This window comes from Trichosurus vulpecula, chromosome 6 (genome assembly GCF_011100635.1).
Source record: "Trichosurus vulpecula isolate mTriVul1 chromosome 6, mTriVul1.pri, whole genome shotgun sequence".
Classification (NCBI taxonomy): Eukaryota; Metazoa; Chordata; class Mammalia; order Diprotodontia; family Phalangeridae; genus Trichosurus; species Trichosurus vulpecula.
In genome coordinates this window covers 230,127,760-230,151,921 of record NC_050578.1, presented here as the reverse complement: position 1 = coordinate 230,151,921, position 24,162 = coordinate 230,127,760, and the positions used below count along the sequence as shown (strand labels likewise).

Genomic DNA, 24,162 nt, shown 5'->3' with positions numbered 1-24,162 from the left:
AAAAGTTGTGCTACCCAAGGCCTCTCAGGTTAGCTTGCAAGTTGATCACAAATCAAGAAAAGATAGGCTCATGCTGCTAGAATTCAAGTCCTCTCATAATCCCAGGTCTGAAAGTTACCAGGAAAGATCATCCAGTCCAAACTCCGCCTTCTCATCTGTGCGTGAGAGATGGGTGTCTGCTCTCTTCATAGACATCTCCAGGAATTTTACTTGGGCATGTTCAAATAAAGTGCGGTGCAGCATGGATGGAAAGTTGGTCTCCATTAAGAAGAGTCCTGCCTCTGATAAATTCTTTCTATGGGACCCTGGACAAGTCACTTAAGAGTTTAAGTTATAGAATAAGTACTAATCAATGGCAGCTTCCTATGCCAATAAAATCATGGATTCTTCACTTAGACTAGATCAAAAGTGTTTAACACAGAGCCCACAGAGCACTTAGGATTTCTGAGTACAGCTGGAACCAGTTTAAAATGTAATTGGGAAATAAGACACACACACACACACACAACACTGCTTACACTGAGATTGCCCAACAAAGCTCTTCCAACAAGACACCCACAGTTCCCCAGTCCATCTCCTTACTCCATGTCTAAAGCTTCCAGAAGTCAATGGCATTTAGCAGTTTCTATCCCTTAAGACACAAATACCCCTAAGAGAGATGCAACATCATTCATTCAACCAATAGTTCATTTAACAGCTCATTTCCCACCCAGCTGCTCTCTCGAACTTCATGATCTCCAGAAACTCATTATTTCTGCAAGATGAAATCAACTCTAACTCTCACACCTCCTCAGCATCCCTTGTCCGTGTCACCCCTCCCTCCCTCTGGTTGGAGAGGGGGAGGAGGAGTAGCCATCTGGAAGCTCCTCCCAGATTCTCCACCATTTTAAGGAGGGAGAGTGCCCAGGACATCATTTCCCAACAGACTACTCTCCTGGACTTCATGGTCTCCAGAAACCCATCATTCTGCAAGATGAAATCAACTCTGAAACTCATACCTCCTAAGATTACTTCCTAATCTGGCTGCAGGACTTCTTCATGCGCTCCACAACATCGGGTACCCTCCTTTCTCCTTTTTAGCTTCTTTTCATATGCTGCCTCCCCCATTGTAATGTAAACTCCTTGAGGGCAGACACTGTCTTATGCCTTTCTTTGTATCTTCAGTGCTTAGAATAGCACCTGTCCTATGGCAGGCATTTGATAAATGTTTATTGACTCTGAAATAGTTACTTAGTCCCTATCAATTCCATCTCTATTCCAGGTTTATTAGATCCTTTGCAGAGAGCTTTTGACAAGTAGGTGGGCACAGGCCTCTAACATTGGTCATTAGGCTCTCTAGGACAAGGGAGAGGGAAGGGGTGCAGAATGGAGAGGCCAGCAATGCAAAAGAAGCAAATTTTGTCTCTTTTTCTCTTCCTTTTCTTTCTTAATTTTTTTTTTTGTTATAAAGGATCATTCTCTGGGAGGAGAGAATGATTCAAGGAGAAATCTAGGCAACATACAAACAAAAGATATAAATAAAAATCTGTTTAAAAAGAGAACTTGATGGTACCCTAAGTCTAATGCAGGTAAAAAATAAAGTTCTCTAATAATATCTAAATATTTATGAACAATAATAAAATTTTATTCATCTGGTAAGAAATGGATAAAACCAAAATTCTTTGATGATAGCTGGCATTTTATAGACAGAAGCCAAGAGTGATGTGGTTTCTGAAGGAAGGAGGGACAAAGAGAAACTTTAGGAAAGTATGTTGGGAGCCCAAGACCACTGGGTCAGGAGCCATTTCCTTCTGACAATACTCACCGAGTCTGGGTCTCGCTGCTGTTCAAGAAAAGCTGAGAATTCCACCAGTCGAAGTTTGGTTGTTCCAATGGAACGGCCCTGCCATGCAGGAACTGAGGGTGCTGGTGCAGATGTAGGCTCGAACCCTGAAACACCAACCAAGACCTTTAAGCTCTAAGCCATTCAACTAGATTAAACGTGGACTCAACCTTCCCAAGATCTGCAAGCTCCTTAAGGAGACAATGGTCTTTATAACTAGATGTGAATCCAAGTTTAGGGGAAAAGGACAACCAATTCCATTAGCATCCCAAGGTAGACCCAAGACAACGAGCTGCAATTGTACAGGGGGCTTTACAAAGGTAGCATATCCCTAGCAGACTAAAATTCCTTCCTTATTTTTGTGAAATTCAGTGTCTGCAAAGGTTCTAGAGCAAGGATTCTCTAAGGTTTTTAGTCAAGCTTAATGACACCTTCTCAGAATGGTGGTTTTAAATGTGTAAAATAAAATACATAGGATCACGAAAGAAACCTACCTCATTGAAATATGGTTGTATATGTATATATACATATATATATATATTTAAAGTTCTACATTGACTGGTTTTGCTAATTTTTTTCATTTCTTCCTCTTTAGCATATTCTCTATGAGAGAGTTATTCCTATCATTGGAAAATAGCTCCCGAGCATGGACCATGTTCTCAGAGATACAGAGCCGAGGAGGACACAGAAAGAAATCTCTGCTTTTTGGAAAGCTTACAAACTAAAGAAAGAGGCTAACACTCCTCCTCTGTAGTTGGGACAAGTGAGGACTAACTGAACATTAAGGACAGCCTTGCCTTAGCTTGTCCTGTGTTGAAAGAGCAGTCTGGTACCTTCTAATGAAAGTCATGGTTCTGACCCAAACAGATGAGAATCCTGTTCATTAGGAACATAGGACTTCTTGTTGACACATTATAAACATGGTTTATAATGATTTCAAGGTCCCCAGTATGTGTGTGGAGTTCAGGGCTCTCTCCTAGGCACAGGTGCCCTGGGAGTAGCAGAACCTCCCATACCACCAGTCCTGCATCCAGCCTGATCCTCAGAGCCATCATTTGTGAAAGCAGCTCCTGCGGAGACACAGCCAGCTATCCAACTGCTACCTACAGGGCAGCCTAGCTGAAGCAGCAGGGCACCAAGAGGGGGAGAGAGGAAGCAACATATACCAGGCCAAGTCAGACTACCACCATCATCTTGACTAGCAAGTCCCCTCAGACTGTAATGGAAACAGCCCAGGACCCTGAGCCCAAGAGCCTTGCAAAGAGCCATCATCCTGGGTGGTGATCCTGGAAAACAACCACCATGGAGATGCTGCTTGGTCATTGCTCCTGCAGCTGCTAAAGCCATAGCTTCTTAAGACCTGGCAAAGAAAGTTATTGCCACCAAAACTGTTGGCACCATCAAATGATTCAACATCAGAAACTGGCATCATTTTATCAATGGAAACAACATTAAAGAAGAGGCATTAGTATCTGTTTGGGACCTTCCCATTTCCCTATGTGTTATCTCCCCCATTAAAATGTGAGCTCCCTGAGAGCAGGGGGCTGCCTCACCTTTCTAGCTTATCCCCAATGCTTAGCCATGTTTTCCAAATAAAAAGCATTTAATCAATGCTTCATTCATTTCTTCATTCTTCAACAGAGAGGGAGTACTCACACTAATTATGCCTAACTAAGAGAGATATATGAGGCTACAGAGAAGGTGGCAGCCTTGTATGTCAGTTGCAGAACAATGGGGTTTTACAAACTCTCCTCTGTGCCTTGGGAAGGATACTTAAAGGAGACTTACCTGGAATGGGGGCAGTGACTGTGGGCTGGATGGGATAGGCCTGCTGCACGAAGGGCTTGACACTAGAAAAAAGGGACAGAGAAAGCTACATTAAGACCATATAGGGCAGAAGAAAAAGGGGCTACTGGAGAACCTAATCTAAACTCACTAAGAGTAATCCCTTTCTCTGCCCTGGAAGGCATGCAAAACTCTTTGTTGTGTGGGCAGGTTCTGAGATAGGATACTGTGGACCAACTTCCCTTAAACTGTGTAGAGGCCTTCCAAGGGGGAGGACAAAGCAAAGGGGAGTAGCAAGTGATAATGAACTGAGAAGGAAGAACTCTATGGACACCACAAAACAATTCCTTTCATTACTGATCCAAAGGAAAGGATGTTAACTATGGCATCAGAGGACCTGAGATCCAATTGTGGCTCTGCTCCTCACTGCCCAGTGCAACTGGGCAAGCTGCTCACCTCCCAGGTACCTCAGCTTCCTCCACTGAGAAGGTCCCCTCTGGCTCTCAATGTAAGATCCCCTTTAGGGGGTTGGCATTTATGATCAACTCCACCATGTTCACCGTCCATAGATTGTAACACTCAAAAAGTCTTCCTAGTATCTAAGGCAGGCACATGCTCTTGTTTTATCCTCTGGAGAGACAGACATTTTCCAAATAGCACCATGAGAGATACTAAATGACCTCCTTGAGCTTCTCTTACTATAAATGCTAAAAGAAAAGAATCCTGATTCTTTGGAAAGGCAACTCGGTATAAAGGCAAAAATCCCAGACTCAGCGTTAGACCAAGGCTTAAGGTTGGATCTACATTCTTAGGAAATGTGTGACTCTGAACAAGTCATTCAATCTCTCCAAAATTCAGGTTCTTCATATGCAAAGCCTCACAGGGTGATTAGAAGAACAGATTTTTGGGTATATGGAGATTTAAAAATTGCAAAGCGGATCACAAGCCAAGGATGTAGCAATGCCCTCCGATGTGGGAAATGGGGTCAATCCCTTGGAACTCTTTCAACCTCCAGGAATACAAAGATCCTCCAACCCCATAAATCAACGAGTTGTAGAAAGTCACAACTGAAGGTACCAAGGGGGTCTTCTCATCCAGTTCATATCTGAGTTAGAATCAGCTCTAAAACATCCCCAACAAAAGCTTCTCTCCAGCTTTTCTTTGAAAATTTCTAGAATAGAGGTTTCTAACCTTTACCATGTACCCCTTGGCTTTTGGTGAACTTAACCATGACCCCTATTCAATATGAAAGGAGATTAATTCTGGAATTTACTACACATACATAAGAAATAAAATTGAGAGATTAACTGGTTCCCTTTTTAATCACTTTTAGGAGCAGAGCTGTATAAATCAATTTAAGCAGAATTTTTAACTTCATTGATTGGAAATTAATTCAAAAAAATCAAATCAAAATTTTCCCTATAACCTCTTGACAAGCTTCTCCAGGTTGGGGACCCCTGCATTAGAGTGAAGGTGAAATCACAGCTTCTTGTGGCAGTCCATTCTACTTTGAATAGCTCTACTTCATGACTTTTAGGGAAAAGAAATTAATTAATCATGCTAATAAATAAAATTGCATTCACAAACAGCTCGTTATTTAGAAACCTGATTGTTTCAGAGTGATTAAGGGAACAGCTTGCCTGAATTTAATGTAACTCTGAATGATAGAATAATTGGGTTTTGGTTTGTGGGTTTTTTTTTTTTTTTGGTGGACTCCAAACCTGTGTACGGAATTGCTAGTGAGGAAACCCCTCTGAAGACACAGACCAACAATTGTCTAGCAATTTGAAATCTTGAGTTGCCTGGGGCACTGAGGTAGGGTCCCATGGCCAATATATCAGAGGAAGGAATTGAACACAGATTTTCCTGACTCCAAGACCAATTCTCTGTCTACTGTTCCATGCTGTCACTCTGAAGGACACTTTCTTAGCTCCTGAAGCTATAGTATACTTAAAAAATCCCAAGACAGTACTATGAAGTAAAAAAGCTCTACCCAATTTTACGATTTTTATAGACCGAGTATTAGAATAATTTGTCATTGTATAAAATGGAAGTTTTACAAAAGGACTCACATGCTTTTGTGATTATTCCTACTCTAACCTTATTACGCCATTTACTTAGTAAACCATTTCTAAGTAGACAAAAGTGAAGCCAAAGAGGACAACATTGATCAGCAATCCCAAAACTGTACATTTGGAATGAATGTGGCTTCACTATGGTGAACATTTTCCCTAAAAGTTGAATTGAATATAGCCCCAACCTCACTGGACCTTAAGAGTTTCTGTCTGGAAAATCAGGAAGTCAGGCCAAATTATCTCTAAGGGTTGTTCCAACTTGAATTCTCCATTTCCCTGTCTTTTGGCAGCATGTTTTTCAGACTTGCATACAATAAGGGTTTGTGGTTGTTGTTGTTTTAATTAAGACCCTACATTTTTAAAAATTTATTTTTTATTTTTAGTTCACAATACTCAGTTCCACAAGTTTTTGAACTCCAAAATTTCTCCCCTTCCTCTCCTCCCCCCTCCCTCCCCAAGATGGCATGTAATCTGATATAAGGTCCCTACATTTTAAACTTACTCTTGTGAAGATCCCGGCTGACCTGTTTGTATCATTCCTGGCCAGAACTGTAAAAGTTAAGATATTTAATAATTAAGAATAATTTCTGAAAAACATACATACACATTATAATGCTAAAACTTTTACACTTCAGTGATTCCTGACATTACTGTAGTAGTCTCTTCCCCCCCCCCCCCCCACCCAATGCAGATCACTAACCACAGTTAGTAGGGGATGATATGGTCCCCTCCCACCCCACCCCCATTCATCTCCCAAGATCAGTCCTCCAGGGATGATTCTCTCTACACTCAATTAGTCTAGCTCTTGAACAACAAACACATAGGCCATCACTGGTCCACGCTTGCAGCTTGGTAATACCTGACCAAGATAGCATTATATTACTTTAGCTTTTGAGGACCCAGGGCCACCTTTTATACTTTCATAAGGCAGGCAAGCAGGACTTCTATAGAAACATTAAGAACCTAACGTTAGGTGGTGAGGAAGTCCTTAGGAAAGAAAATCTAATCTTGGTGTTATGATGCTAGCTTGCCTCTACAATGCTTCCAAATTGTTTGGGACTTGTACCCCCTTCCACTCCCTCTACCCCCAGATAAGCCCAGACTCTTGTGTTTGACATTTGTCTCCCTCTACAAATCTGGCCCCCATCTCCTATTCAACATCCCCTCTCACTATACCCTTGTATGAAAGGCAAGAATCATGTATCATAAACTTTCATGTCTCACAGAACCTAGTGTAATTCTGCATACAAAGTAGGGGCTCAATGCATACTTTTGCTGATGTGCAGATTTCCATCTTCCCCTTCCAGATAGAATATAAGCTTCTTGAGGACAGAAGCTGTTTCATTTTGGTCCTGGCATCCCTAGTGCCTAGCATGGTGCTGATCCATAGTAAGGGCTTAATAAATGCTTACTGAATGGTTATCCACCCACCTTGACTCCCACATACTCCTAACTCCCTTGCAAGCTGAATGAGAACTGAATTCCTCCAAAAGAATATAGGTTCCTTGAAGGCAGGGATATTGTTTTTGTCTGTATATGCACAGTACCCAACAGAGTTCCTTGCACATAGTGGTCACAATAAATGTTTGCTGAACTGAACTGAATTCCCTGCTTCCATAGCTCAAGGCAACTAGACACCAAGAGTACCCACAAAAGGCTGATCAAGAAAAACTTCAGAACAGTATGAGAAGGTGAGTCTGAAGGCAGAGCTTAAAATTCAAGGATACATCTTGCTTCCTGTCCCCTTTCTGTCCCTCTACTTAGTTATTAAGTCACAGAGGAAGACAGTAAAGAAGGGAGGGAGTCCTTAATTGGAAAGGGATCTTTGTAAGAGATAACTCTAAGCTTCCATCAGTGGGGGAACTCTTCTCTAGGTGGGTTCCAAATTAAAGGACCCCTTAAAGGCTCCTCAATGGGTTTTACTTGGTACAGTCTGACCACTAGAAGTTTTCTTTATATTACATGGGAGAGCTAGTACTATCCTATTAGACTACTGATCTTGCCTCTTGCTTCCTGCTTGTCACAGAGGGGACAAAAACGCTTATTGATATGAGCTAATGGCTTACCCCTGGTGCGCCAGGAAACGTGGGGCGTGGGATTCCTGGCAGTCCCAGCTTGTTGTGAATGGCCGTCGCTGAGACTATCTGGGCCGATGACATGGCCGCCATGTGCTGCAATGCTTTATCCTTCGCTGTCTGATCCTTTAATGTGACAGTTACACACTGTCTTAATACAAGGCGACAATCTAACCATCAGCTTAGAACAGCTGTAGCTATTAGCACTTAAACTAAAATGTAAAAGCCACCAAAAATGCCCAAAACAAAGCAACCATGCATAGATAAATACAGCCAGAAGGCTCAACTCTACTTAACCCACCTTGATAACAAAGGTTTTTTTCTGATACCCAACTATACAAATACTTTTGTGTTTATATTTTTTTCCTTGTTTTTAATATATTCAAAATGAGAATGAGCAATATGTTTTTCAACTCCTGAGGTGAAAATTCAGTTACTGATCTGCTGAAGAAGGGGGCGTGGGGAGGCCGTCTATTTCTGGGCACATTGGCCAAGGGTCCTAATAAGGTTTGGGGCCCATAAGTCAAGCCCTGGGAAGGACAGGTTGGAATTATAGGTTATCTTCACACACTTCTCACAAACACAAGGGGTCCTGAATTCAGGTGGAATGCTGAAACACTGGTTAAAAGAACTAGTGGTGAAGAAGGCCAGAAGCATAATGCAAGGTCATTTGTCTAAGCAAACTGGCAGACATGCTCAGGGGGGCAGGGGAGGGGCATGCTCTCTTAGACACACCAGACGTGTTTCCTTTAAAGCTGAAAGCATGTGTAGTAATGCCAACTTTCAAATGCTCCTTTTAGAAAACAGCAAAGGCTGAAGATACAGTCAAAGCTAGCCAAAAAGTCTGCCAAGCATAGCTCAAGTATATAATACTTGGTTTAATGAAAATACTTACCATGCTTGTTACCTGGATACAATAACAAACAGTTTGTTAAAATGGTTGTGGTACAACAGCACGGTTTGTTTTTCTTCAATAAAAATAGTATATATACATTTATGTACACAGCATGTATGCATGTACCTATGTATGTATGCGGACATACATGCATATATTAGGGTATAAAATACATATAAAAATAAGCTTCCCCATGTGTCAGAACAGACAATTTAGGTATTCACCCAGAGAGTGATCAAAAAATGGTTACCCCAGCCTCCTCCCCCAACATAACAAAGAAAGTCTCAGGTTGATTTTGTAGTTTATTTTACCCCAAATACAGATAATAGAGTCTATTAGAAGCCCAAATGGGAAAGCAATCAAAGTCCTCCTGTCAGCAAGCAACTCCTGCTACCAAAGGGAAGGCAATTTATACTTGGTCGCCATGGGCAAACACAGGAAGGATCACTTCTTCTGGGTGAATGTGCTATTAACAGTTAATAGAATTTATGTACAAGCACCAGGCAAGAAGAGAAACTTGCAGGTAAAACACACATTCCCGTGGCACCTGAATCCGTGTGCCATCCACCCAGAGAAACTCAGCGACGAGAGACGGATTCATTCCTTTCCACACATCAAAGCAGCAATCACACGATGACAGGGAAAACAAAACCAGTTTATGGCCATGTACGAAGCTGTCACTCCTAATTAAAGGGAGTACGGCAAGCTGTGGCTTCAGGTCAAGGAACCCAGTACAAGCTGAGACAGACGTCACAGAAATGTTTACAGACTGAACCAAAGCTGTGGAACCACCACAGATGAACACCCTGAGTGCTGTGTCACAACTGGCATGATCCACTGGGTAGTCTGAACAAGATGAAATAAAAAGCTACCAGACAACCATCGGGGCTGTATCTGCAAGTCAGAGCAAACAGTAACACCTCGCTGGCTTCTTATCTGCACGCAACAAGATCCATCCCATCTAACTGGAGTTTGATTCCTGAAGCCTGTAATTGCTTTTTTAAAAATCATTTTTGGATAAAAATCTTTCTAAAACACATCCATCCCTACCTTCATAAACAAAGGATATCAAACGTGATTTGCCCTTTTTTTTTGATAAGTCAGAACCATCATGATGATGTAACTGTGCTGGATAAACACTGTGCAGATATGGCCTCAGGGTCTACTGTTGATTTATGGTTAAAGAGGCCCCAGAATTCTAGATCTCAATGTCTTAGTGATCATGTTTGAAGACTCCTCCTTCCCTGGGAACTGTCTTTTCTGAGTTTCAGTTTTTAGTAGCCTACAACACTTTGTCCTTTCCAGTCTTGTGGTTGTTATTATATCATTTCCAATGTCTCATTTAATACTTGAACTTTTTTTTTTAAATCCAGACCCAGGATACACATCAACAATTCTTCAGGAACTTAGTCTTGGAATTGCTTGAGGCACTAAAAAGTTTAAGTGACTTGCTCAAATCCAGTATGTGTCATTGGCAGTATCTGAACCAGGAATTAAGACTACCTGCATTCAAGTCCCATCTCTGACACTTACTAGCTATGTGACCCAGTCACTTAACCCTATCAGCCATGGCTTGCTCAGCTGTAAAATGGGTATGGTAAGAGCATCTACCTCAAGGAGGAGCTGTGAATATCAAATGAGATTTTATACATCTATATATAGATATATGTGTATGAATCTATATTATATATTTATATATGTACATACATATGTATATAAAATTGTATATACATTAAACAGCTGTATAAATTATCAGTGTTAGAATAAAATATAATTATTATTAGTATTATTATGACACAATGCCTCTCAATTTACAAATAGTAGAGGCTTACTAGGTGGCTCAATGGATACAGTGCTAGGCCTGGAGTCAAGAAGACTTGAGTTCAAATCCAGCCTCAGGTACTTACTAGCTGTGTGACCTTGGGAAAGTCATTTCACCTCCTACTAGAGAAATGGCAAACCAGTATCTTCGCCAAGAAAACCCCATGCACTGTGTGCTATGATCCACTGGGTCACAGGGTCAGACACAATTGGACAAACGGGCTTACTATTTATTAAGTATTCGTTGAGTTGTTAGCCATGCTCGTTGACTGAATGATGGATCTTTGATGCAGAAAGATTGATAAACTATAAACTTCTTACTTTTTCCAACTGCAAACTCTTCACACTGTAGAATCATAGGCCCAAACAACCGATCACTCAACGAAAGAGAAATGTTCACTAGGTTATTCTTGTTACTCTTGGGTTCCTTCAATGGATCTCTGATCTCATCAATGGGAAGGAAGAGAGGAAGGCCTCTGGCATCTCATTCTATATACCATCCATGCCCTCTCATCCATCGACTGGTCAATTTCCTACCGCGAATCCTCTACTGGGGAACCATGTCTTGGGGTCTTTTCTCTAGTTTCCTTGAAATTGTATGGATACCAGTGAAGCATGTAGGCTTGCTTGCTGCCTGATGTGCCTGCCACCTGATTAGCCCACCTTCTTTTTGGATCGGACATCTCTCTGACGACATCTTTCCCACTGCCTCTCTGGAAAAATTCTTGAATCCAGTTTAAACAAAAGCACAGACTCCACTGGGTAGGCATCTGCCAGCACAGTTACTGGTAGCTACTTCAGCCCTAGGAGCTCTCATAAACAGTATAGGCATCTCTTTCTTATTAAGTTGCCTCCATAGAACACAAGGATTTGGATCCGTCCTGGAGCAGGCCAGGGAATTTCACATAGGGGTTGGAATCTTGATGACTAGAGGAATCCCCGGTGCCTAAGGGCTTTAGAATGTGACTCCTTGCCAATGAGGGAAAAAATTCCAAATTAAGAGCAGTTCTCTTGTTTTCAAGACTGGTTTTATTATATAAGTAGTACATTTGCTCATTTTTTCATTCATTTATTCAACAAATACTTAGTCCATATTGTATGGAAGGCACTGCATCATCATGTGAAGGTACACTAGCTTAAAATGACAAATATTTTGGGGGACTATTGAATGAATTTTTAATTTTATATTTTGGTAAAACATTCTTTTCCCTCTTCTGCACCACATCAACTTTTGCAGATTGTGATACATTATGCTTTCATAATAAAAACCCAAGTTTCATAATCTCCTCTTGACATACCCCACCCAACCCTGCTCCATTTCATACACACCAAGGACCTAACAAAAATGTTCAAAGTCAATATATCAAAGGAAGTTTGGGGTGATCAAACGATCATGACACCCTAGGTAGGAGACTTTCAGTTCTATTTCAGCTTCTCACTAGCTGTGCCCCCTTAGGCAAATCAACCTCCTTCTCTGAACCTCAGTTTTTACATCAGGAAAAAGAGCAAGTTGGACCAGATGATGCCTTAGGTCCTTCCAAGTTCTGAATTCATGGTCCCATAAATATTGTTCCCTTCTTTTAAGCAAATCCATGTTTGCTAAGTTAACACTGCTGTCATATGTGTCTGCGTATACTTTGTTAAGTTAATTTTGCTAAGTTGACGTTGCGGTTATATCTATCTGCATATACTTTGCATATACACATATACATATTGAACATATGTACATATTGTCCACCTTCGCAGATTATAAATTACTTGAAGGTAGGCATCCTTCCAGTTTTGTCTTTGTATCCTCAGTGCCTGGAACACAGTGGGCACTTAATAGATATTTAATGACTGACTGTTTGCTATTGGGAGAGCATCAGCATTTCTTTCCATTCTGATGTCTCTTCATTTTTTTCTTATTTTGCAAACAGAAGGGCCAAGAGTAGAAAGAAAGTTAATCTCCTGGGGAGAGATTCTCTCTGGACCATGTTGGAGCTGGCCTTAAAAGGCCAGATGATTTATACAAGTTATTCCCAACCTTTAGCAAAGTGAGATATATTTTATTACTGCTTATTTAATTTTGTAAAAATCTCCTTGCTCTTCCATAGCACTGATTTATTTTGAAAATTAGAATAAACATGTCTAATGTGGAAATATGCTTTGCATGACTTCAAATGCATAAGGGGTATCCTATTTCTTGCCTTCTCAATGGGTGGGGGAGAACCTGGAAGGAAAGAATCCGGAACTCAAAAAAAATTTTTTTTAAAATTAGAATAAATTTAATATTGTTTTGAGAATTTCACAGAACCTCGTGAAAAAAACCAAGCACCACCTGGGGATACTGCAGGAACAGAACTGGGGCAGGGGAAAAAGGTGTGCAGAACGGGAATGGTGGCTTATACATCTGGTGTGGATACAGAGGCTACCTCCCACTAAGGCTGGGACAATAACAGAGTACCTGACATTTTAATAGTACTTTCTTCCCAACAGCCCTGGGAAGTTACTTCAGTAATGAGGTAACTGGGCTATAGGGTTAAGAATGTTGAACAAAAAGCAGGGAAAGGATGGTGACTCTGATAATACATGAAGCACCTAATACACTTTACAAAGTCCAGAGATAGATGCATAGATTTGAGAGGTAGCAGCCTAGAACAGAATAAAGAGAGTGAGATATTCGCACCAAACTCAGGAGACTGAAGGCACTGCTTGCTCTAGAAGAGAAGGAGGCCGACCCAGGTGGCCTGGCAGTCAACAAGCCATGGTAAACATGTCTATTTCAGATCTGGGGGTAAATGGCATGTTTTGTAGCCCTGAAAGAATATCACCAACCTGCATTCTTGAGCTCTACGGCGGCTGATCATTTGAGAAAATAGAATAAATTTAGGCAGTTATTTTATTTTTTCAAAGGAAGAGGCAACTTTTCCCAGTTAAGGTCTGGATAAGCCCATTCTGAATGGCTGGCTGAAAGTTCCTCAGTCCACACAGCTGCAGAAATTAGCAGCAAGGAAGAGTCGTAAGTTTTCTGTGGAAACCCTGACCAAATGTCAATATGAGGTGATGGCCTGGAAATCCTGCACTAGTGTGTGTGTAATTGTTGGGCACACTGGGCAGCCACAGGAAGGAGTACCAGGGCCCTGCCTAACCTAGGGGCTGGAGTGGGCATGGGGGATTTTTAGAAGGCACTGTGAGGTTTGGGAAACCCACCAAGATGACAGCCCCAAGATGCTGAATTTTCAGAAGAGGAAGGGACTATGAATTGTTCGACCCGCGTACTTTGTCTTCTACACAATCTTGGAAACACAGCTACTTCCAGTGACCGTTCCGATCTAATCATGGGCAGTCAAGTCCAGCCGGAGTCACCTACAAACTCCTCGGATGGAGCTTTTCAAAATGTATTTGTTACAAAGTAAACTTGACATTCATATTTTATAAAGCAGAGTTCAGCTGTGGCTATAATGTGGTGTTCCACTGGCTGCCCCCATTCTGTATTTCGAATTTCTGGAGAATTTATTTGCACAATTTCGACATGTAATAGAAATGCTGGGAAGGAGGTCCGAATGCATTACTTCCTAACGTTTCAAGAACATATGGCAAGTCCAAAGTGTTTCTGCACAACAGACTTTTAATAAACCATATACTAGATATTACAAATTTTTTCTCCTTTCTCCAGATTTCAATGGGGGGGGGGTGGGAAATGGGGGAAGGGATTGCAGGGGACAATCCAGGGAGAAGATACAAAAAAGGGAAGTTAATGAATGTTTGCATAAATATGTATAAAATATAATTAAATCAAAAGCAGAAGTCAAATTACTCCAAATACCATTCAAAACTGGGCTAGTACCATAAAATGATTTTTAAAAGCTGCTTTTCATAAAGATTTTCACTAAAGCATCACAGAAAAATTCAGGATAGCAGGAGTCCACAAATCCAACAGCTGTCAGTACTAAAGAATTACTTTCTCAACATAAGACACTCTTCCTAGCAATAGAAAGTCTGATGTGGGACTAGGAAGGCAAGAATTTGCTTGCAAAAAAGGCTTAAATGAAAAGGAAAAAAATAAACACAAAATGCTTCCTTAATAAATAATTTTGCAGCTACAGTATCTAGTTATACACTACATATTGATTCATATAAACTTGGTAATTATTAACTGTAGCCCCAAAAGGATAAAGAGACCACAAAAATATATCATTGTTCTCAACAAAGGACAGAGAGAACCTGAATGTTTTTCCCCTAGCCATGATCTCTAATTTGCTTATTATTAGAGAAGAGGGGAATAAATACAAAAGCTGGCTATTTCAGTCTAGCAGGGCTGGCCAAGGAAAGAATGCCCATTCAGGACTCTCCTGACTGGGTGTCTAATGAGCAGCAATTAATTCATCTGATTGTATTTCAAAATGCCCAAAGACTCCATTCACATCAAAGAAAAATGTTCAAGGCTTTTTATCATTGTTCATTTTAAAAGGTACAGAACTATATTTAGCCTTCTGTAATTGTCAACAATGTTTTTTAAAATATCATTGTGGGGCACATTATAAAGAATTGTCAGACCAGGACATGAGAGCTGCAGGCATGCTGAACCGCTTTCCGGTAATGAGTCTGGGACCCCAGATTCAAATTAATATTAACAATGGATGCCAAAGAAAAGCTTCCATTAACCCACTATCTGGGGAATATCTTCCTGCAGGTGGATTTTTTTTTTTTACCTGACTGTTAAAATTTAGTATCTCAGAGATACCTGCAGGCAGCAGCTTGAGTTTGGCTCTCAAAACATCTTGCCTTCACCTTCTGGATCTCTTCAAAAAATCTGAGAGCCAGAAGGAGCTCTGGACCGCGTGGGGCTTCACTGTTTGGAGAGGCCGTTCTGGCCTTCACTTGAACACTTCTAGGGGAGTGCTCACTGACTCAGGAGGCATCCTGGTCCCCTTTAGGCAAGTGCTAAATGTTAGAATATTCTTCCTCACATAGTAACATCCTGCCCCCCACAATTTCTCCCCATTGGTCCTAGCACTCATTTGGGTGCCAAAGAAGATAGATACCTCTTCAAGTGACGACCACAACCTGACCTCTTCCTACCTTTCCCAACTTCTTATACCTTACTCTCCTCTCCTCCACAGACTCAACATTCTAGCAACACTGGGTGACTTCCCCCCCCCCCCCCCCCCCCACGGAATACTCTGCAGAATCACCTCTACCTCTTAATTATAGCATGCATATAGCCTTGCAAAGTTTGCAAAGCCCTTTACATCACATAATGCATTTGATCATCATAACAACCTTCTGAGGAAAGTGCTATGATTCTTCTTATTTCAGAGAAGACTGAGCCCTAGGGAGTTTAAATGACCTGCCCCTGGCCAGAAAGCCAGTTAAGTGTCAGAGATAGGATTTGAACTCAGATCTTCCTGACTCCAAGTCCCAACGCTATTCTCTGAAAAACCTAGCCTCTCTGTTCTCCTGAAGTGCTTTAAGACTTAGCTCAAATCCCACCTACTGGAGAAGGATCTTCCCAATCACCCAAAATGTCCTCCCTCTCTCTCCCTCTCTCCCCCCCCCACCCTGTCTCCACATATACATACATAGTGGTAACACGTGTGTATGTGAAGACAAAAGGGAGTTTACTGGCACCCCAAGGCATCAAGCAGTTGGAGTGGGGCATGCGCTCTCTCTCCCCAAATATATACATATATAGTCATATGTATATTTGTGTGTATGTATATGTATGTATGTGTGTCACACACACAAACACACACGAGTTTACTGGCATCTCCAAGCTCCGGCCTACTTTTATAGACAGTAGCAGAACAATTTACATGTAAGAGTTAACCAATCTCGATTGGGAGACATTTTAATGAGGAAGAAGGAGAAGTGTCATCACTGAGCTTAGAACCCAAAGGCTGAGCAAGGTTAAAATATGGGGATCACTCAATTCAATCTATGTTTTGTCCCATGGGTCTAATGTTGTACAATCCTCACTTTGGTGCTAACATACTCATGGTGAGGCTGCTCCTCGATCCTCAATGGCATCTTTCTATCCTCAATGGCATCTTTCTAATCTCTGCTGCTCGTGCCAAATCATTTTGAATAACATCAGTGGCTATAAGCTAGGGGACTTAGACTTACAACAGAAAACAAGTGTAGGGAGGCCATGAGTGTTACAAAATCATAATCCCGTGTTTCATTCAACGTCACAAAAGTGAAACAAACTTAGCTGAGCAAAGCCATAATCTCATCTACCCCTTAAAGGGACAAACCTCTGTATGTAAACTGGGCAGGTAGGTGGCACAGTGGATAGAGTCCCGAGATTGGAGCCAAAAGGATTCACCTTCCTGAGTTCAAATCTGGCCTCAGACACTTACTAGCTGGGTGACCCTGTTTGCCTCAGTTTCTTCATCTGTATAATGAGGTGAAGAAGGAAATGGCAAATCACTGTAGTATCTTTACCAAATGGGGTCACAAAGAATCAGACATGACTGAAACAACTGAACAAGCAAATAGGTAAACTAAGTCAGGTTACAGATTAAGCTACATAGAGGGCTCACCATGTACTAATTTGAGAGGAGAGATTTACATATCACCAAGAAAACTCATGATGGTGCCTTATGCAAAGAAGGTGCCTAACAAATGCTTGTTGAACTGAATCAACAGTACTGGACTTGGCAAGGGAAACGTCAATGTGAAACGTACAATTCAGGTCCCCAAACACTTGGAACCCATCTATACTACACAAACATATGAACTGAGAGGACTGCCTATGCCACCAATAAATATAACTAAGTAAATAAGGAATGCCTACATCACCAATAAGGAAGCATCACCGGCAACTCAGTTTTCTTTTTGGGAATGAGAAAAGTAGGATTTGGTTAATTTTTTAAAATTAGAGTTACTCAGATATGTAGAGGAAGACCTTTTGATTCAAATGCTGCATTGGTCCAATGATGTACTGCCACATCTCTCTTCATCCCAAAGGAGAACGCTGACATTCTTTAAATCCAATTATACTGTAGTGCCATCAAATTTTAGAAAAATCCTAGGTGACAGCAGTGACAAGGAGGTATGTGTGACATAGTAGTAGAGAAATTACTTATGTCTTCCCGATTTCTGAAAACCATTGACCTATGAGACATCTACTTTCCAGGTTGAAAGCGAAGGGGTGAACAACCATGAATCTTGTTTCAGGTTTCTTCTGCCTCGCATTTTAGCTTCTTTTTTGTGTGTTGTCGTCTTCCCATTGGATTGTGAGCTCTTTGAGGACAGAGACCTTCTTTGTTTTTATTTGTATATATATCCCCAGCTTTTAGCAGAGTGCCAAATACACATCAGGTGCCTAATAAATGTTTATTGACTTGTCTTGCATGCCACAGTACTCTAGAGCTTCTGAGAAGGACTCACATTATGTGGAAGGATGCACTCATCCCCTGACGGTCCTTTTGGGGTGAGTGGACTTAAGTGGCCTGGATTTCAGCAATGCTCAAGTTGAAACTTGCCGGACTCCCAAAGAGAATGAAATAAATAATCCAGACCATAAGCTCTTTGCTGGGCAGAAATGCAATGAAAGGTCTGTTCAGAAATCAATTCACAAAGGCCAGCGTGCGAGACTAAATGAAGAAGCTGGCCTGGGGTGAGAACGAGAACATCCAGCTCATAAATTAGTCACTGACAAGTGGACATGGTCAGTGGGGCCCAGGCCTGAAGCCAGGCATTCTCTTCTCTAGATGACGTAATTCCAACAAGTCCGGTCTTTTCTTCAAGGCTGGACTCTGTCCAACCCCAGACATATATACTACTGTTTTCTAAGATGAACCAAGGCTGTTGTTAGTAGTGAGAAAAAGCCTTCCCCACCTGTAATTTTACCTGAGCCTTAGGTAAACTTTCTAAAGGACAGTGACGACATTATCAAAGAAGGAGCAGGGAGCAGCTTCATGGACAAAAATCTATCTGAAGTTGGTGGTCTTCAACAATGCTGTTCACACAGTCATTGAAAGCAAGGGAAAGTACCCTGAAGGAGCTAGGCTCTTACAATAGTCCAGCACCGCCTACCATCAACCCACCCTTTTCCCTCGTACTAGAAACACCAGTTATTCTTTTTATTTTTAATAAATTTCTTTATTTATTTTTAGTTTACCACGCACGGTTCTACATAGTTTTGAGTTCCAGTTTTTCTCCCCTCCCTCCCCCCTCCCTCCCCAAGACGGCATGAAGTCTCATATAACTGTCATGTATAACTTCGCATTGAATTAATTTATGCACTAGTCAAGTCGTGGAGAAGAATTTTGACCAATGGAATGAGACACCGGTTATTCTTAATGATAAATAGTCTAACAAAGAACCAAAGAGGAGAAACCTCAAAATTTATGGATAGAGTAAGAAGAGAAGGAAAGAACATTTATCAAATGCCTACTATGTGTCAGAAAGATTTGAGTTCAAATCCCTCAGAAACTTACTAGCTGTGTGACCCTGGGCAAGTCACTTCAACCTGTTTGCCTCAGTTTCCTCATGTATAAAATGATCCGGAGAAGGAACTGGCAAACCACTCCAGTATCTTTGCCAAGAAAATCTCACATGGGGTCACAAGGAATCTGACACGAATGAAATGACTGAATGACACCGATAACAAAATGTGCCAGGCACTGTTCTGAATGCTTTGAAAATATTATTTCATTTAATACACACAACAATGCTATTATGAGCCCCATTTTACAGTTGAAGAGACTGAGGCAGACGGGTTAAGCGACCTGCCCAGAGTTACACAGCTAGCAAGCGTTTGAGGCCAGATTTGAACTTATGTCTTCCTGACTCCAACTCCAGGTCCCATGTTCTATCAGAACAGAACCAGAAAATATAAGACCTTCCTTTCCTATCCCTTCCCAGTTGTTAAGCCTTCCCCTACCAAGGACTTAGTATCTATCTGCATATATTGTGTATATATTATTATTTTGTTGTTGTTATGTCTGATAGAATGTAGGCTCCTAGAGGGCAGGGGCTGGTATCTCCAGTACTTAGTAACAATGCCTGACACACAGCAGATACCTGTCCAATTGGATTTGAATGGCCTTATCTAGCAGATGGAGGTTAGTTAGTACCTGGAAGTTACTTTTTGAAGTTTCTAGATAAGTTTCTTAAATCTGTCAAGAAGACACTGACCTAATAAGGTGAGGATAAGGAGACAAGGAAGGTGGGAACAATTCTCAAAATTAAAAACAGGTGGTGATTTCTCAGGCAGCACACTGGTTTTCACTCAGGCTTTACTTCTGTCAGCAATGATAGGGTCTGGCACATGGGGCTTTCTTTATATGAAAGATGCCTTTCCCCAAGGTCTTTGGAACATCACTTAGAATAGGAAGGCAAGGAAATGAACATTAATTTAAAATGTATAGTTCATGCATGGGCACATACCATGAGGCAGGGACCCTGATCTGAACTGTCTCTAAATTTTTCTGTTGCCCAATGACCTTTCTGCTTTTTAATGTAAATGTGTATAAAACACCCAAATGAGATAATATTTGTAAAGCCCCTGGCACAGTATCTGGAACATAGTAGGTACTTAATAAATGCTCATTCCTTTCGCTTCCTATCCTACCAGCACTACCCTCCTCCCACATCCACTCCCAATAAAAACAACCCTACGATCCCATACAATTGTTTTGGGGTCTTTGCTGTTTGGCAGCGGTGCAGAAGATAGGAACTATCCTAAGCATGTGGCCCATCCGGCCCCCTTTCAGAACCCTAAGGATTTTAATGTATGTTAGAGAGGCAGTGTGTGGAGATGAGAAAAGACCACAAATTCAAGGGACAAAGGACCTGGTTATACTGTGACCCTGTGGTTATAATCACCGGGTTATACGGATCATAAATTTAAAACTGGGAGGGCCCTTAGACATCTCCTTGTGTGAGTCTTCACTTTACAGAGGGACTTGAGGCCCGGAGATGTTAGTAAACTTGCCCAATGTCACACAGGGAGCAAGTGGCAGACCCTGAGAACAGAACCCAAGGCCTCTGAGACCAGACTCAGTGTGCTCTTCTGTTGTGAAATCCTGCCACGTCTCCTAGGTTTGAACCCAGGCTCTGGCGTTTACTAGCTGTGTCTCTGGGGGTATATAACCTGTGAGTCTCCTTGCTTGTCAGTAAAACAAGGGGTAAGAATTTCCGTAGTATCTACCTCATGGGATTATTAAGAAGGGCAAATGAGATAATGTGCTTCAAGTACTCTGTAAACTTCAAACTTAAATAGCAGCAGGATAGCTAAAATACATTCACAGTAATAAAGTGGTCCAATTAATTAATAGTCCTTTAAGGTTTATGAGTGAACATTCAGGATGATTGTGACTTTCTCCCATGACTGAGATGGATGGTGGCTGAGGTCCCTTTGATCTCTAAAGTTCTGTGATTCTGCAACAGAACTCCTATCTTCTCTTTAACTTTTCAAACACTGTTTGGAACATCACGGGCAACAAGGTTGACAGGACTACAAGTTATTTCACAGAGTCTCAGATTTGCAAGAGAATTTATAGGAAGAGTCCAAACCATGCCTGAAGCAGGAATCCTCTTTTCCCACAAGTAATCATGAAGCCTCTCCTTGAATACCTCCAACAACAGAGAACTCAGTATCTCTCTAGGGCATCTCACTTGGCTTTTTCCCCCCTAAATTGTTACAAAGTTTTTCCTAATACTGAGCTGCAATCAGTCTCCCTCTAATTTCCACCCATCAGGACCATTTCTGCCCTCTGGAGTGAAGGAAAACAAACCTAATCCCTTTTCCATATGACAACCCTTCAAATATTTGAAGACCTAGATCACATCCCTGCTAAATCTTCTCTCCCTGATGTAAACATCCCCAGGTTCTGGAAACAATCCTTACATGGCTTGTCTTCAAGCCCTTTTATTATCTCGATCATTCTTCTCTGGGCCTACTTCAAATTGTCAATTACCTTCCTAAAACATGGAGCACAAAACCCAACACCATCCTGCTCCAGATGTAATCTGACTGAGGCAGAGTCGAGCGGGACCACCATTTCCCCCATTCGGCACATGTTAAAATTCTATTAATGCAGTTGAAAACGATTAACTCTTTTGGCTGACACATCAATCACTTTTGACTCACACTGAGCTTGTAGTCCACTAAAAACCCCTGGGCAGTCACCACATGAATCACACCTCCCCCATTCTGTACTTGTGAATTTGATTTTTTTTTTTAACTCAAGTTTAGGACTTTATGTATCTATCCCTATTAAATTTCATCTGGTTAGTTTCACTCATTGTTCCAGCCAGCCTATTATAGGGATCTTTGAAGATCCTTATTTTTTTCATCCATTAGAGCCCTAGCTCTCTCTCTTCCTCTCTTTTCCCACCCCCCTTAAACTCCCTCCCCCTTTATATCTTCAGGTCATATGCAAATGTGAAAAATGTTAAGCAGATAAGAGCTTAGGATAGTACCCTACAGAACCTCCACCGAAGATCTGGCACAGGAAAAAGAGCATACTGCTCTACAATCAAAGGACCTGGGTTCAAAAAATCCCACCTCTGATACTACCTGTGTCATGGGTGGGCTTCCTTCTCCATAACAGGAAGTTAGACTAAATGTTGCTTTCTAAGTCACACAAATGACTCCTCTATCCTAGTGGCTATGGAAAGTCCAGTTAATTGTTTGGTTAAATCTGCAGACCACAAGTTAACTTTCAACTTTTCTTACTTTTTTTTTTTTGCATAGAGATTTCCACCACACCCTTCTGACTCTCTAGAAAACAGAAGGCATGTCGGTGCAGAACAAAGTGCAGTTAGTATGGCCTCCCAGGTATGGACAAATCACTCCTTCAAAACAGTAGAAAGGAAGGGAAATGAAAGGGATTGAGTAGATGCTAAAGAACTATGGCCCTTTCAGCTGTCCATAAACAAAGAATCTCTAGGACTTCTGAGTTGTGTTAAAGAGCAAAGAATAGTCTTAAGGCACTTCAAGGTCTTATGAACTGGACATGGCTTTGTTAATTCCAGACAACACAGCTATGATGCCCTCCCTCACCACCCAACTTCTTTGATAAGCAGCAGCCCTTATTCTATTGTGCAGTCTGGATTCCTTTATCTCTATATTTCTTCCTGAGCCTCCCTTTTAAATTTATATCTTTATTACTTGGAAATTACTTCCATCTGGGGGTTCTTTTTGTGGGGCTTATCAAAGTCTGCTGTGTATTGATTTAGCTAGGTGGAGTACAGGACCAAGGGGACCAAAGTCACAGGTTTGATCTATGACCTGGATTATTCATGAAGGCCCAATTGCCAGTAACAAAGGAAAGCGTTGTAACCAGCTACAAATTCTCATCCTTAGACACTGAAGAAACTGAATGGAAAAGTGAGACTAGGTCAGGGGTGGGAAACCTGCGGCCTCTAGGCCACATGTGGCCCTCTAGGGCCTCAAGTACAGCCCTTTGTGGCTCATGTGGCCTCAAGGTCGAAGGTTCTCCTACCCTCGGACTAGATCACCAAGCTCATTTCTATGACTGAAAAAACCAATCTGAGGGCAACTCCAATGATAATGGGTTAGGGCATATAAAAGACAATATATCTAAACCTATTTGAAATCATGGAATTATGGAAGCTATGTTTTGATCCTGTGGGATTTATAACATATTCATACTGAATATTATCACAATCACTACTGGGCGCTGTCTTTAGTAATATCCAAAAGGAAGTCAGTTGCTATAACTTCTCTGCTTCTAAAACCAGAGAGTTGTGAAACATAGCTGCATAAAGTATTGACATTTATACCTTCCTTCAGTTTATCCACTTCCCAAATGCTTGCTTACTAAGATGTAAAATTAAGGCAACTCTAGTCGTACCACTCATCGATATCATATGGTTGTATAATATAAGGAGCATTTCTTAAAGTCTAGAGACCCCTGGGAATCCCAAGACTTTTTCAAGGGGTCTTGTGAATTAAAAATGACTTTCATAATAATACTATAATGATATTTGACTATTAAAATACTCTTCCTTCTTCCAAATACATATCTGTGTAAGGCCAGATTTTCTTCATATTCTTCAACCAAAAAAAAACTGCAACAGATTGAATGCAGAAGCAAGTATGAGAATGCAGCTGTCTTCTATTAAGACAGACATTAAAGTAGCTTGCAAAAATATGTAAAATAATGCCACTCTTCTCAACAAATTCTTTTAGAAAATGGTTATTTTTGATAAAATATATATTATTTATCATAACATGTAATGGGTTTATTTTAGTTATTTTAAATGAATTAATAAACAACTGCTTTAAGATTTTATCCATTTTAATTTCTAATACCATAAATATCAATTGATATAACCCACATAAACAAAAGCTCTTTGGAGCCCTCAATAATTTTAGAAGTATAAAGGGATCCTGAGGTCAAAAAGTTTGAGAACCACCTCCTTAAGAGTACCATAGAGATGTGTTACCATTATTGGTGGTGGTGGTGGTAGCAGTAGTAGTAATGGTGGTGGTAGTAGTAGTAATAGTAATCAACATGGTACCAGCTTCATTTAGTGGAAGAACTGTAATGTTTTAGGTTTAAAATGCATTTTGACTCATAAAATTAGGGCACTGAAGTGTACAGCAGATTGCAATGAAGCAGTGGGCATTACCTACATAGGTTATCCCACAGGTAACTAGAGTTCTCAGCCTGCAAGAAACCTCTCCCTGGAAAGTCCCCTCCTCATCTGTCAAAATCCTAACCA

The 24,162-nt window shown here is 41.1% G+C and overlaps 1 protein-coding gene across 2 annotated transcripts in view; it reads right to left on the bottom strand.

Annotated features, from left to right (window-relative positions):
• The window catches only part of TEAD1 (TEA domain transcription factor 1), a 309,672-nt gene that overhangs the window by 54,411 nt on the left and 231,099 nt on the right, over positions 1-24,162 (bottom strand). Inside the window, exons 6-10 of one of the 2 annotated variants that reach the window (XM_036763073.1) lie at positions 8,653-8,664; positions 7,749-7,883; positions 6,185-6,231; positions 3,611-3,672; positions 1,805-1,929 (exon numbers count right to left, since the gene is read on the bottom strand). In XM_036763073.1, the coding sequence (XP_036618968.1) occupies positions 1,805-1,929; positions 3,611-3,672; positions 6,185-6,231; positions 7,749-7,883; positions 8,653-8,664 (381 nt within the window). The remainder of the gene's footprint in view (positions 1-1,804; positions 1,930-3,610; positions 3,673-6,184; positions 6,232-7,748; positions 7,884-8,652; positions 8,665-24,162) is intronic. The other variant, XM_036763074.1, reaches the window with a different exon arrangement.